The sequence below is a fragment of the Rattus rattus genome, chromosome 12, assembly GCF_011064425.1.
Source record: "Rattus rattus isolate New Zealand chromosome 12, Rrattus_CSIRO_v1, whole genome shotgun sequence".
Taxonomy (NCBI): Eukaryota; Metazoa; Chordata; class Mammalia; order Rodentia; family Muridae; genus Rattus; species Rattus rattus.
The window spans coordinates 72,362,277-72,377,798 of record NC_046165.1 but is presented as its reverse complement, the minus strand read 5'-3'; the positions used below and the strand labels follow the sequence as shown (position 1 = coordinate 72,377,798).

Here is a 15,522-nt window from a genome sequence, read left to right as displayed (position 1 = left end):
GAAAACAAGTAAGTTATATTATCATGCTTGAGTAACTTTAAGTTGACTTATCTCCAATAAGTCAGTAGGCAGAGAAATGCAAAAATAATTCTAGCCTTCTCTCAACCATTAATAAGAACTCCTTTCTTCTGTCCTCTCTTTAGTTCTTTTTGTCTTTCCTTTCTTTAATAATTATTCTTTTTTTTTAAAGTTATTTATTTTATTTATATCAGTACACTGTAGCTGTCTTCAGACACACCAGAAGAGGTCATCAGATCTCATTACAGATGGTTGTGAGCCACCATGTGGTTGCTGGGAATTGAACTCAGGACCTCTGGAAGAGCAGTCAGTGCTCTTAACCACTGAGCCACCTCTCCAGCCCTCTTTAATAATTATTCTTACATTAAAAAAAAAAATCTCGTGTGTTTATGCACACGTCCATAGAATCCAAAAGAGTGTTAGATCCCCTGGAGTTGGAGTGACAAGCAGTTCTGAGAGACCCTAGATGGGTGTTGAGAACCAAATTTGGATCCCCTATAAGAACAGTATGCAGGGCTTTGTTTTTGTAGATCAGGCTGACCTTGAACTCATTGAGATCTACCTGCTATTGCCTCCCAAGGGCTGGGATTAAAGAGTCCTGTGCTACCACTGCCTGGCTCCTCCTCTTCCTCTTCTCCCTCCTCTTCCTCTTCCTCCTCCTTTTTGAGTGTGCACTTTTTTAAAAATGTATTTTTTTTTAATGTGGTTGGGTGTTTTGCCTACATGTATGTCTGTGCACCGTGTGCATGCAGTACCAGAGGAAGTCAGAAGAGGGCACCAAATATCCTGGTACTGGAGCTACCATGTGGATGCTGGGAATCAAACTTAGATCCCTGCACAACAGCCAGTGCTTCTGGGTTTTTTTGCTTGTTTTGTTTTGTTTGCTTTGTTTTATGAGGCAGGGTTTTTTTTTTTTTTTTGTTTTTTTTTTTTTTTATGTGGCCCTGGCTGTCCTGCATCTTGACCAGGTTTTCCTCTAACTAACAGAGGTCTACCTGCTTCTGCCTCCGGAGTGCTGAAATTAAAGGTGTGCATCACTACGCCTGCCTCAGCTTTTAATCATAAGCCACCTCTCCAGTCCCAACCTTGGCTTTTGAGACAGGCTCTCTCTCTCTCTGGCTTGGGCTTGCCTATTAGATACTGGATTATAATCAAGGACCACTGTGCTTGGCTTTTTATATGAGTTCTGGGGATCAAATGTAGGTCCGCACGCTTGAGTAGCAAGCACTTTACTGAGCTGTACTCCCAACCCAAGAGTAGGAGTACTGATGTGGAAATCCAAACTCTACATAGTATAGTCATCAGAACTGAGACTGAAGTGGGAATAAAAATCCAAGCTTAATGTTTTATACTTGTAATATGGTAGCCAGGTTGAAAATAGTAGGGGCACACGCCACTAGTCAGAGATACGTTTGGGGTTCCAATCAGGAGGATTGAGCCTGGACTACACAGTGAGATGCTATCTCAAAAGGAAGTGGGAAGGGGAGCGGCAAGGGGGTGGGGAATTGATGGAGGTAGGTTGCTGTCCTAGAGTTGCTTTAAAATGTCATAGACTAGACTGGATTTGGTGGGCCAGGCCTGTAATCCCAGCATTTGGAGGACTGGCAGGAATATCAGGAGCTCTATGTCATCCTCTGCTATATATAGCAAACTCAAGGCCAGCTCCAGAGACATTGTCTCAAAACAAGAAACTCCCCAAATAACAAAATACACCAGACCTTCAATTTACTCATTTTTCTTATTGTTTTGAAGACTGAAAATACAAGGTCAAGGGTTAAAGGGTTTAGTTTCCTTGTTTTCTTTCTCTTAGATTTATTTTATTTGTGTGTATGTATCCATGTATGTGTGAGTCTATGCCACCTGTGTGCAGGTGCCCTCGGAGGCCAGAGGAGGGTATGGAATCCCCTGGAGCTACAGTTATAGGAGGTTGTGAAGCCAACATACATGGATGCAGGGACCAAACTCACGTCTTCTAGAAAAGCATCCAGTGCTCTTCACCACTGAGCCATCTCTCCAGCCCCAGGCTTTTTTTTTTTTATTACTATGTATGAGTAACTGGAAATTGAGTTATCTTCACTAAGTCAATAGGCAGAGAAATGAAAAAAAAAAAACAAGAACTAATGATATTTGTAAGTTGTTCACAGTTAGTAAAGTTACTTCTCCTAGACTTGAGGTCTTCAGGTAGCCCTTGGTCTGTTTCCCTGGCTTCTTTCTCTTCTTGTAAGAGCATGGCTTTTATTTTATTAAAGCCCTGTTTTAAATAATGAAGATTCATTCCAGGACAGCTAGGGCTACACAGAGGAACCCTGTCTTGAAAAACCAAAAAATAAAAAATAAAAAACAAAAAAATGAATAATGAATAATGAAGATTCTTTCCAGGTTCAGTAGAGATTAACTAAGCCCAATTTCAGGAATTATGGTCCTTTAATATGTCAGGCACTCAGAAATGGTGGGGGAGGAGGCTGGGATAGGAAGTGCAATAGCAACCTGAATAACAAAGGAAATTCCTTATATTTATAGTCTTAGTAGGAAAGAGTTACCTGATTGTAGACGAGAAAGGTTTCCGAGTTTAGCAGATTTGAGAAGGTACTAGACGAGTGGTTTTCAACCTTCTCAGTGCTGCAATCCTTTAACACAGCTCATGTTGCATTGAACCCCAACCATAAAATTATTTTTGTTGCTATTTTTCAACTAATTTTACTGCTGCTGTATCTTAGGTGATCCTTGTGAAGGAATACTCAGTCTCCCAACGAATCACAACCCACGGGTTGAGAACCACTGTACAAGACTTGAATATAGAGCGTAATTCAGGAAGCTGATTCGATTGTCCCACCTTACCTGGGGACTGCTACATGCTATGTGTTTAGCACTGTACAGAAGGTACAAGGTAGGATATGGGGTGCCTTAGTCACTGCTCTGTTGCTCTGAACAGACACCGTGGTGAAGGCAACTCTTTTTGTTTTAATTTAAAGATATATTTATTTATTTATTTATTTATTTATTTATTTATTTATTTATTTATTTAAGTACACTATAGCTGCTTCAGACATACAGAAGAGAGCATCAGATGGCTGTGAGCCACCAATGTGGTTGCTGGGAATTGAACGCAGGGCCTCTGGAAGAGCAGTCAGTGCTCTTAACTGCTGAGCCATCTCTCCAGCCCAGCAACTCTTAGAAAACATTTACTTGTGGGCATGTGTATGGTTTCAGAGGCTTAGTTATCATCGTGACAGGAAACATGGCAGCAGGGAGCATGGTGACAGGCAAGTGTGATGCTGGAGAAATAGCTGAGATATGCAAACAGAGAAAGAGAGGGAGAGGGAAGTAGGAGAGGGAGAGGGAGGGGGGGGAGGGAGAGGGAGACGGAGACGGAGAGGGAGAGGAAGGGCTTGACATGATCTTTTGAAACCTCAAAGCCCATATCTAGTTATACACTTTCTCCAACAAGGCCACTCCTATCCCAACAATACCACATTTCTTTTTATTTTATTTATTTTATTTTTTTCCCATCTTTATTTATTTATTTTTTTTTTCTGGAGCTGGGGACTGAACCCAGGGCCTTGCACTCGCTAGGCAAGCGCTCTACCGCTGAGCTAAATCCCCAACCCCTTTTTCCATCTTTATTAACTTGGGTATTTCTTATTTACATTTCGATTGTTATTCCCCTTCCCAGTTTCTGGCCCAACATCCCCCTAGCCCCCCCCTCCCCTTTTTTTTTTTTTTTTTTTTTTTTTTTGGAGCTGGGGCCCGCCCCCAGGGTCTTGGGCCTCCTGGGCAAGCGCTCTACCACTGAGCTAAATCCCCAACCCTCTGAGCTAAATCCCCAACCCCCTCCCCTTCTTTATGGTGTTCCCCTCCCCATCCTCCCCCCATTACCGCCCTCCCCCCAACAATCCCATTCACTGGGGGTTCAGCCTTGGCAGGACCAAGGGCTTCCCCTTCCACTGGTTCTCTTACTAGGCTATTCATTGCTACCTATGAGGTTGGAGCCCAGGGTCAGTCTTTGGGTAGTCGCTTAGTCCCTGGAAGCTCTAGTTGGTTCAATACCACATTTCTTAATCCTTCTCAAGTATCGCTACTCCCTCACAACTAAGCACTCAAACATATGAGCCTGTATGGGCCATTCATATTCAAGACACCATGTTCTACTCCCTGGCCCCCACAGGCTTATAGCCATATCACAATGCAAAAATGCATTTAGTACAACTTCAAAAGTCCCCATAGTCTGTCACAGTCTCAACACTGTCTTAAAGTCCCTTCTGAGACTCGAGGCAATCTCTTAACAGTAACCCCTATAAAATTGAAATCAAAAAGCACATGACATACTTCCAACATACAATGGCACAAAATATACATAACCATTCCAAAAGGGAGGAAAAGGAGCATAATGAAGAAACACCGGACTAAAGCAAAACCAAAAACCAGCAGGGAGAATTCCAAACTCCGCACCTCCATGTCTGATAACGTCGTGCTCTTCAGACCTCTGACTCCTTCCAGCTTTGTGACTACAGCATACTTGTCCACAGAGGCATCCAATGACTCTAGTGTCTGCAGCATCGTAGGCTCTCCAACACAATCTGGTCTTCACATTCACAGCTTTACTCTTGGGCATGCATGCAGGGACATCCCTAATGTATGCCTGGCCTCAACAGCTTCCTTAGCTTCAGAGGGAGATTACGCAGTCCCTTTCTTGTATCCCTGACTCTGAAGCCAGGTCCATGTGACTGAAGCTGCTGAGTTCTGTTCCTGGATGGGGCTGGAACGTGCCCTCCTCGTTTAATTATATTTGCATCAGCTGGTGGTTTCCATTGCCATTTACGTTTTTTCCCACACGTTGAAAGCTTGTCTTGGTGGGTCTTCCCTGAAGTCACTGTTCCATTTTTTTTTCCATTTAACTTTTAACTTTTTATCTCCTTGAGCACTGGGCTTGGCTCCGTTCCACTTCCTGGTGCCCCTTTTCTCCTTAAGCTGTACATTTTGTATTTCTCTTTGTCCCTTTCCCTTTTCATTGTAGGTCGGCAAAGGAGTGATCACCAATAACCGCATGACAGAGTTGATCCTATGGAGTCTTGAAGTCCCTTCTGCCTGCAGCATTAATCCAAACTCTTTAATTTAGCCTCAGACAGATTTTTTAGGATGAGGTAAAAAAGCAGCCACATTCTTCCCAAAATATCACAAGAATGGCCTTTAGGTCACTTACTAATATCCTTCCCCTATGAAACTCACTAAGCTGGGCCATCATAGTTTGCATTGCTCTTAGCACGACTCTCTTCCATGCCCATTAAGCTGTTTAAAGCATCCAGCTGTGGGATGACCGTGCCAGGAATCTTGGTGTAGCTGAGGGGGTTAGAAACCCTGGAGCCTCATACCTGATGATGGTGGGTATTTCATCTACTCCTGACAAGATTCCTGGCCTGGAACACTTGACCATAATTCCCCCATAAAGAACGTGACCACTAGTCACATAACACAGAACACATAGTTCTACATGCTAATGGGATATGTGGATGGGCCCTGAGGGTTTAGCCAATAAGCTTCCCTTTGTTGTAAGACCCCAAAGTGGCCCTACATCAGGAGCGCCACCCACAGAACACAAATTGACAAAGTGACCACTGCAATAGTGTGAGGGTATAAGGTTTTTAATCCACGTACGTGGGGTTGCTCATCCATGCAGGGAGAGGCAACCCGAACGCAAAAAGCACACAACTTTTATTCCTTACAGAGGGCAGACTTCGCCAGTAGGGTTAGCTGGCCCATTCTCATCGGTGGTACACAGGACAAAGGATCTGCTCAGGTATTGGCTGGCCTGCTCAAGGGGCCGTTCTTGGCTTAGTTAGTGACTTTCCTCATGCAGCCTTACACCTTGCCTTGGAGAATCACTGGGAAAGGGACTAAGTTCGCACATCCCTTAGAGGTGGGGTGAACTGGGTGGTCGGGCAGGGTCAGGATGACATCTTGCGGTTGGTCTAGGAATTTACCACAGGGAGGGGTCGGGGGAGGGTCTTTCCGAGAACAGTTGTTTTTGTTTTGTCTAGTTTCCATTAAGCCTGGTCACTCTGACCACCAAGACCGTGCTCCTGTAGTTCCAGCTTTGTCTTACAGCTTTGTTTCCTGCGTCTATAAACTTATTTCTTCACCTTCCGGGACATTCCTTCCTGTATTAAATCTCTGGTCCACCCGAGGAAGTGGTATGCATTCATCTTCTACCAGTAAACAGTATGGACAAGCAAGGACTGTCTTTCTCTTCAAGACCGCTGTAGTGGGGAACCATACAGAGCCACGCCACTTAACTCTCCTGCAGAAGGCCCCTGCATGCTCCCAGACACTGGCCCCTAAGCTAAGCCAGAGTTCCCCCACTCTCCAGCCCCCAGCTCATTGGAAGGCCATGCAGCCCCCCTCCATTCCTGACTCCATGTGGTTTCCAGCTACGACGACATCTGGGAGTTAGGGAACCCCAGCGTCGGCCTCAGCCTGTTTTGTTCCTTACCCAGGCTGAGGCCCACACTAAGGCTGTTTTCTCCCAACCCCCTGAGTAGTGCACCAGAGCTTCCTGCAAGCCCAGCACCTGATGGCGGCAAAGGGCGAGACAAAGCGTAGAGTTCTGCATTTTGTCTACCCGAGTGGAACTCAAAACCACATCCAACCGCTTTCCTAATCCAAGATCTCAAAGTCCACATTCCACCAACCACAGTATGGTTAGATAGACCTGTGACAGTAATGTACCACGTCTGGTACCAACCTCCGTCTGAATTAGGGGTCTGTTGCTGTGAACAGACACCATGACCAAGGCATATCTTATAAAAGAAAGCTTTTAATTGGAAGCTTGCTTACAGTTTCAGAAGCTTAGTTCATTATCATCAAGGCAGAAAACCTGGCAGTATTCAGGTGTGGTGTTGGAGAGCTACCTCTCGATCCTCGGGCAGAGGGGATGGGGGCCGCAGAGAGAGATCGAGGGCTTAACATGGGCTTTTGGAACCTCAAACCCACACCCCAGGGATATACTCCCTATAGCAAGACCACACCTCCTAATTCTTCTGATCCTTTCAAACAGTCCACAACTCGGTGACTAAGCATTCAAATACAGGAGCCTATGTGGCTCTTATTCAAACCGCCGCATTGGGTGTGCCCTCAAAAAGGGCAGCTTTAGTGATCTAATACCACTCTCTCTTTGTGATGTTATTTTGTTAATGGCAGTTTATAAAGTGTTTGTGGCAGATTTCCTCTTAATCCAACTAGCTCCCAAATAATTGAGTCTGGACTATTATATTTATTTAACAAGCTTTAAGGGCACAACAACTGAACAGTATTGTTCAATTTTGCTCTTGTAAATCAATCTGGCTAGCTTCAGTTAAAATCCCAGTTGATAACTTGCATTTTAGTGCTGATCTGGCTTTCTGGGATCTAGATGGACTTTCTCATGGTGTCTCTTGGATTCTCCTCTTCTGGCTAATGCCCACTTCTCCACCCCCCCAACACCCGCCCCCAAACCCTGGCTGTCCTGCAAACTCTATGAAGATAAGGCTGACCTCACATTGACCCATCTGCCCATGGAATATTTGGATTGGGACATGTGCCACCATGTCAGGTATAAATTAAATATTTAAGACATGATTTTCATAATATGCAGAGTGAATTAGTTCAGATGGGATAGCAGGGGAATTTCTCTGAGCCTGCACTCCCTTGTGCTTCATGTCTTTTATGAACACTAGTTCTTCCCTTTTTCTTTAAGGAGTAGTCAGCCTCCCTCTCTGGACCCATTCTTTGGGGTCAAAGATGTTAGATTATTTCTTAATGTCTACACAGTTATTCCAAGCATTAACTGAGGCAAAAATGGAGAAATGAGATAAAAGAACAAAGGTGATACTTTTAACAACAAAATAAAATATCCTAGTTTCAGTAACTGGAGAAATATTGGTGGTAGTGAGCATAAATATTTCAAGTGGAGAAAACTATTTTGTGGTCTATAAAGGATGAGGATAACACTTGAGAGAAGTATTAAACAAGTTTCTCACAAGGAGAATCTGGGGACTCTTTTCTTTTGAAATGGGGTCTCATATAGTTCAGGCTGGCCTCCAGCCTATTTGTCGATGAGAATGACCTTGAATTTCTGAACCTTCTATCTTTATGTTCCAAGTTCTGGGCTTGCAGACATGCATCACCTTACCTAGTTTTATGTTGTGTTGAGGATTGAGCCCATGGCTTTATGCAACTAGACAGACACTCTGTCATTGAGTTAGATCTCAGCCCTCGAGATTCTTCTGTTTGGGCTTTGTGAGAATTCTGTTTGGGTTTTTTGAGACAGGGTTTCTCTGTATAGCCCTGGCTGTCCTGGAACTCACCCTGTATATCAGGCTGGCCTAAAATTCAGAGCTCCTCTTCCTCTTGCCTCTGCCTTCCAAGTGCTGGGATTAAAGGTGTGCACAATCACTTACGATTATGTTGTCATAATTTTATTAAATGTGAAGAGCCACATGGCTGTTCTGAGTACTGTGGGATTCTAGATGATGCTGATTAACTAAATGAGCCACTAATTTTTCTTTGCATCTGATTTAAGGTTAGGTGGATATCAAAAAACAAAAAAAAAAAAAAAAAAAAAAAAAAGAGAGACAACAGGAAATAGTAACAGTCAACATTTACTGTGTGTTTGTTATAATTATAGTGCCAGGTCCTTAACAAAACACTTCACCGTATTATATGATCCTTGTAAGAAGTAGCAAAGCCAAAAACCTCTAATCATTTTCCAGATGAGAAGAATTTAGGCATAAAAATTTTGCTGGGGATGGATGACATCGTTGGTAGGCAAAGGGTAGAGAAAGAACTCATACATAGGTATGAATTAGTACCACTGTTCATTTGTATTGTATGAACTCAGGAATAAGGTTACATCAAAGTGACTGGGACCATGATCCTCAAATTCTGTGTCAAAAAGGAGAATCCCAAGGTACCGTCATGTAAATGTCACTTTTGTTCTCTAGTGGGAATTGTTGTCTTGGAGTTTAACTGCCTCTGTCTGCTCACCTAGCCCTAGTCCTGGCAGCTTCTAGCCTCGGTACGATTTAACCTAGGTCTAATGCTTTCTGCCTCTGAGCCTCTGCTTGCTGCTGAATACGTCCACCCTTCCTCCTTCTTTCAGAGCTCTGGCTGGATAGTCAGCTCAGCTGCTCTGGCTCAAACTCCTAACCATGATAGCTAGCTCAACCTGGCTCCTCTGGGCTACTCCTGAATTGCTCTGCTGACCTCAAATTATCTCTGTCAATCTGTTCTAATCGTCTGGCCTTTTCATTCTCTGACTCATTCTGTCTTCACCTGTGTCTCGTTTGTTCTCTCTCTGCAACCTGACTCTGTGTAAAACACTCTCTCTCTCTCTCTCTCTCTCTCTCTCTGCACTGCTCCTCAAGTAGATTCCATTTCCTCTCTCTTCTCAAGAGAGGTGGGCATATCCTATTCTGTCAAATCTTTCTCTGATTCATCACTTTGTCTATTCAATTAGAAGTCACTTGCAAACATGGGTGCTTCCTTCTACAAACTAACTGTACCTTCATTGCTTGAGATTAAAGGTGCTCACTGTGTCCGAGGGGTTAAAGATTGTACTAAGGCAGAACCACACCACAACTAGAAACAGCTTTTTTCAGTTTGATCACAGTGTGATCGAATATCCTGTAACACTTCCCCCTTTTCATCTAAGCTAAAATTTGTACATAGTTTCACTTTTTGTAATAGAAACAGTTATCAATCCCATAATCTCCCTGTGTGGCCTAAGCTGTCCTCAAATTTCTGGGTTCCAATGATTCTTTTGCCTCAACCTTCCCAGTAGCTAGAATTCAAGGCAGTGCCAACATTCTACATATGCATACACACAGGCACACACACACACACACACACACACACACACACACACACACCACACACACACACACACACACTCATACTCACATACAGCAGTGTTGAAGATGGAATCTAGGGTGCCATGCATGCTAGGAAAGTGCTCTAATCTTTGGACATACCCTCAGATCCAGAACACTTTTAAATATCAAAAAAAGGCCCAGCAATATTGACAGTTCTTCATGCTATATCAATTATTAACTTGAGAACAACCATAGTTTGAACACTAGAATGTATAACAGTCTTTCTAATGACAACATACTTTTACAAGGCTGCTCTTAGAAGAGCCTGCTGATGAAAGGTAAGTACTGTTCAAACTCAGCACGGAGCAAGAAATAGTTGCTCAGGGTTTTAATGTCTGAGCAACTGTGTGGTCCCAAAAAGTTCACATACACGCCCATAAGCTGACTACTCGTAATTATTTACAAAGAAAGTGAAGCCAGGTGTGGTAACATATGCCTTTAATCACAAAGCTCAGACTTAGACTAGTTCCAACACAGAGGCAGGAGGATCTCTGTGAGTTTGAGACTAGCCTGGTCTACTTAGTGAGCTCAAGGCCAGCCAGGGCTATACAGTGAGACACTGTCTTAAAAGGAACAGCAGAACTGTTCAAGCTGAGCACAGTGGTACGTACCTTTAATCCCTACACTTTGGAGGTTCAGCAAGATCAACAATGCAAGGACGGGGGTTGGGGATTTAGCTCAGTGGTAGAGCGCTTGCCTAGGAAGCCCAAGGCCCTGGGTTCGGTCCCCAGCTGAAAAAAAAAAAAACAAAAAAAAAAAAAAAAAAAAAAAAAACAGTGCAAGGACAGCCTGGACTACAGGGAAAACCTAATCTTCCCGTCCTCCTTCCTTTATTTCTTTGTATCCTCCTCCTCCTCCCCCCCCCCTTCCCCCTCCCCTCCCCCCCTCCTCCTTTTTCCTCCTCCCCTTCTTCCTCCTCCTTCCCCCTCCTCCCCCCCTCCTCCCTCCTCCCCCTTCCTCTTCCTCCTCCTCCTCCTCCTCATTCATCTTCTTCTTCAAGACAGGATCTTTCTAAGTAGTCTGACTATACTGGAACTCTTTCTAGACAGGTTAGCCACAAATCAGAGATTCTACTCCCAAATCCTGGGATTAAAGACATGTGTTACCACAAATGGCCCTAATGTTTCAAACAAGCCTAATAGCAATGATAGTAATTTAAACCAGTCAGAGTTACACAGAGAAACCCTGTCTTTAAAACAAAAGAACGAAACCCCACAAACAAACAAAAAACAAAAAAAACACAAAAAATTAAAATTAAGGGCTGAAGACATCTCTCAGTGGTTAAGAGAACTGGCTGTTCTTCCAGAAGTCCTGAGTTCAATTCCCAGCAACCACATGGTGGCTCACGCCTGTGTGTGACTCCATCTTGATGAGTTCTGACACTTTCACACAGATATACACAAGCAGGCAAAGCACCAGTGCACATAATAAAAAAAATAAGTAAATAGAATAAAAAGGTTTTTAAAAAACAATCAAACATAGATAGATGGACTTTTTTTTTTTTTTCTTTTGCTTTGAGACAGCACAGACTGGCTCAGGCCGGCCTTAATCTATACAATCCTCCTGTATCAGCCTTTCCCGGTACTGGGATTACAGAAAGGAGCCACACTCAGGTACTGCTACTACTGTTATTTTACTGCAACAGGATCTCACTACAAGTAGCCCAGGCTGGACTGCAACTCAGAGACCCCCTGCTTTGGCCCTGAGTGTTGGGATTAAAGTTCAAGGACAGCCTGGACTACAGGTACCACCACACTGAACTTTCCAACAATTAATTTTTAACTCTTATGCTCACTCCACTAAAACTGGTGCACAGTTAATGCTCAATAAATATTTTTTAAGTGAATGAGAAAAGCAGGTTTGGAAAACAGTGGCTTGAGTTGTGATATAACCCGGCAAGCAGGAGAGAAAGTTTCCAGGAAAGAAACAGTTAAAGAATTTCAAGAACTAAGCATGGATGGTTACATAAAGTTTGGTTAAGGAAAAGGAATACCAAATGCTTTCCACAGAGTTGCTCTGTTTACTTCTGGGGGTGGGAGTGGGGCAACGTGTACTTCTGTTATGTAAATATGTAAGAGTTCTCAAAGTTAGTAGAATTGTTTGGACTCAGTACTGTGCCATCCAGTCTGTGCCTACCCAGATTCCAAGCCATCTAGAACTCACTCCATCTGGGCCTCGAAGTGTTTTCCCAAATCCTGAAGGCTCCAAGTCAGCACTGTTACCCGCCCGGCACCACTTCCCTATTCCCGAAAGCAACTCAGACACTGTTTCCTTTCATTTTATTTCAAGATTGCACAATCTATGGTTTGAATTTTTTCGCTTTTCAAATTCTGACACAGTAACACAGCAGAGAATGGAGTTGCAGATAGGCAGTTCCGGGCCTCTCTGCCCTGCTTCTAGTTCTCTTCCCACACAGACCTCCTTTTCAGGCTGGGAGACTCATGGATGTGTGTAGGGACCACAAGCTAATTGCCCTAGACTAGGAGAGGGTCTCTTTGAAACGAACTCTGGAGAGGTTTCCTGCCACACCTCTGGATGAGGGTGTGTCACCATGGAGACACGGCTGCTGTCATTGGCTGGCGCCTGGGGCTGGATATAAAAGCCGGCCCAGCAAACAGTGCATTAACAGTCTTGACCGGACTCTGGCTGTGTCGCCGTAGAGCGGAAAAGGCAGGATTTCGGCGCAGCCGTCGGTGACACCATGGAGAACGAGTAAGTGCGGGGCCCGGCGACTCGGGCGTTTTGCCGAGGGGGACCGGCTGTCGCTGAGAACTGCGAACTTAGCAGCCTGGGCCCAGGGAAGGAGCGAGTCTGCTGGGGATGCAGAGAGGCCTGGCGCAGAGCCCAGTGGCAGACTCGGGGCTCCGGCATGGTGGGGCGGCTGCCGCGTCCGGCCGGCGCGGGAACCAGCGGTAGGGGCGCCCCGGAGCAGGAAGGAACAGGTTAGCACAGTGTTGGCACTGTCACCAGGAACGTTGTGCCTCTGTGGTGTATGTGGAAAAGAAGGTACAAGCCCAGACGACTTCAAAACACAAGTTTCCATTCTGGGGGTCCAGGTAATCGAGGAGATAATTCTGTTGTGCTATCCCGCAGTTCCTTGAGAAGGAAAATTGCTCACTTTTCATGACAGCCCCTCCCTTTCCTCCAAACTGGAGGTCGTATTAACAAATTAGGAATGGAGTCTCTTTAAAGCTGGGAAATCTGTATTCATTGACCTGCTCAGAAGACACTTTTCCACTCCTTCCTCCTCAATTGAAAAGAAAAAAAAAGAAAAAAAAAAAGAATCTCCCTTCGTTTTGAGTCGGGAACTCCTAGATTGACTCACCAGCAGAGCTGTAGGGATCACAGCTTTAGGGTGATCTCAGGTCCGACGTGTCCTCGGGGACTGTGAGCTAAGGCCGGACAGGGCCGGGGGGCAGAGGTGGGGGGGAGAGCAAGCCTCACACTTCCGGCCCTTTAGGATGCTGTTAATTCTTGCCTATTTAATTGCTTCTGTTTGTCACCCGTGGCTCTATCTGCCCCACTAGCTGTTTCATTGAGGATAACCTGTTGTGTTGCAGTCCTGTTTTGTTTCCTATAATATACTCCTGTGGCAGTGTGTGACAAGGTCTTGCTATATTTCCAGGCTAGGCTCAAGTTATCCTAATGTCTGGGTCTGTGACGTAGCTGAGACTTAAGGCTCTCCGTCTGGAAGACAAATGCTTGTGGAGGCTTTTTTAGTTGCTTTCAATGCTTGTATACCTCCGTCCTTCCACTCCCGAGAGCAATCTTTGATCTTTGCCGTTGGATGTAATAGAATTGGACTTGGGACTGTGAGAAGGTCCAGGTTTATTAGACAGAGAGTCTCTAAATGCTTGTTTTGGAACCCTGGAACTTGCAGATATCCTCCTGCCTTGCCCCTCCCCCTCCCAGTGCTGGGATTAAAGGGTTGCCTCTCCACACCCAGCTCCCAGTGGATGCTAACTAGTACTTGGTTATGAGACATGTACGTTATTCTTTGCTCTCTGAAGGAGAAAATACCTTAGCGTGGGGAGAAGCAAAGATGCAAAAAGGTAGAGAGGGGCGGGGAACAGCAGGAGACCGAAAGATTAACTGTTACACAGTAGAGCTTCCTAGCAAGTTTGGTTGTTCTGTTGTTTTGAGACAGTCTTTGTACATAGCCCTGGCTCCTCCTGAAACTCTCACTGTAGACCAGGCTGGCCTGGAACTCAGAGATCCGCCTGCCTTTGCCTCCTGAGTGCTGGGATTAACGGCGGCGCACCCTTCCTAACTTTAACAAGTTTTTCATTTGAAGGGATGGGCCCACAAACTTCTGTTTTCAACTAGCGTCTGCAGCCAGTACTGGCAGGTCATTTTATAACCAATGTTGTGAAATAAGTCTGGTTTCTGTGTTTTGCAGTCATTTCGTTTCTTAGCTATGAATCATAGCTCACACTGTCCTCTCAGTACTTACTCCAAGGTAGAGAGAGGAGGATCAGGGACTCACAGTCAGCCTTGGCTATATATTGAGTTTGAGTCTGGCCTAAGTTACATGAGGCTCTGTCTGAAAACAACAACAAACTCCAAAACTAAGAGAGAGAGAGAGAGAGAGAGAGAGAGAGGAGAGAGAGAGAGAGAGAGAGAGAGAGAAAGAAAACTTAGTTTCTGGTCTTGAATATGTTTATACTTACATATACATACATGTGTGTGTATGTATATGTGTGTGTGTGTGTGTATTTTTTCTTTGTTTTTGAGACAGATCTCTGAGTGGCCTGGAACTCACTTTGTAGACCAGGCTGGCCTTGAACTCACAGAGATCAACTTGTCCCTGCCACCTGAACTCTGGGATTAAAGGTGTTTGTTAATTCATATGACAGAGGTCTGTATCTGGAAATCAAAGACGCATGTTCAGAGAAACTAAGGCTCTCCTGTAGACTTCTAGGAGTATTCTAATTACTTATTAATAAAAATTTAAAAACTCGAGGGCTGGTGACATGACTCCACAGGTAAAGTTTCTTGATACCAAGCTGAACTGAGTTCCACTCCTGTGCCCCATGCGGTAGAAGGAGATAAGTGACTCACACGTTACCCTTTGACCACCACACATGCTGTGGCCTGCATGCTTTGAACACATCACACACACATACATACCAACTAAATTAAGTGTAATTAAATTTTTAAATTAAAAATTAATTAAATTTGGGCGGGTTGAGCAGAGCAAACCTGAGGCAGCCGCAGCCACCCAGAAGCCCGGGCGCTAACAGAGGAGCGAGTGAGTGGTGGAGAGATGGGAGAGGAAGAGAGGTCGAATGGTGTGTGTGCACTGAGGAGAGGTGAACGGGAGACTCAGGGTAGTGAGGAGGAGCCTGGTGTGAGAAGCCTATGGTGCTACCTGAGGTCATAGTGAGGTACTGGCCTGGGCTACCACTGAGAACTATGTCAGGGGTCTTTGTCCCTGCAGCAGTGGGGTGTGTTACCACCAAAGGCCAAGTGGATATCCACAGTCCAGGGCTGCCACCTAGGGACTCCTTAACGTCTGTGGGCTGTGCAGAACTGGCTCTGCCCCTCCTTGGCTGAAGCACTGGGGAGAGCTGGCCCCAACCCTCATCCGGGCAGCAAT

At 44.8% G+C, this 15,522-nt stretch overlaps 1 protein-coding gene across 1 annotated transcript in view; it reads left to right on the top strand.

The window, feature by feature from the left end:
- The first annotated feature begins 12,562 nt into the window (after positions 1-12,562).
- The window catches only part of Pnp (purine nucleoside phosphorylase), a 7,723-nt gene continuing 4,763 nt past the window's right edge, over positions 12,563-15,522 (top strand). Inside the window, exon 1 of the mRNA XM_032917866.1 lies at positions 12,563-12,635. Coding sequence (XP_032773757.1) covers positions 12,625-12,635 — 11 coding nt within the window. The 5' untranslated portion in view covers positions 12,563-12,624. The remainder of the gene's footprint in view (positions 12,636-15,522) is intronic.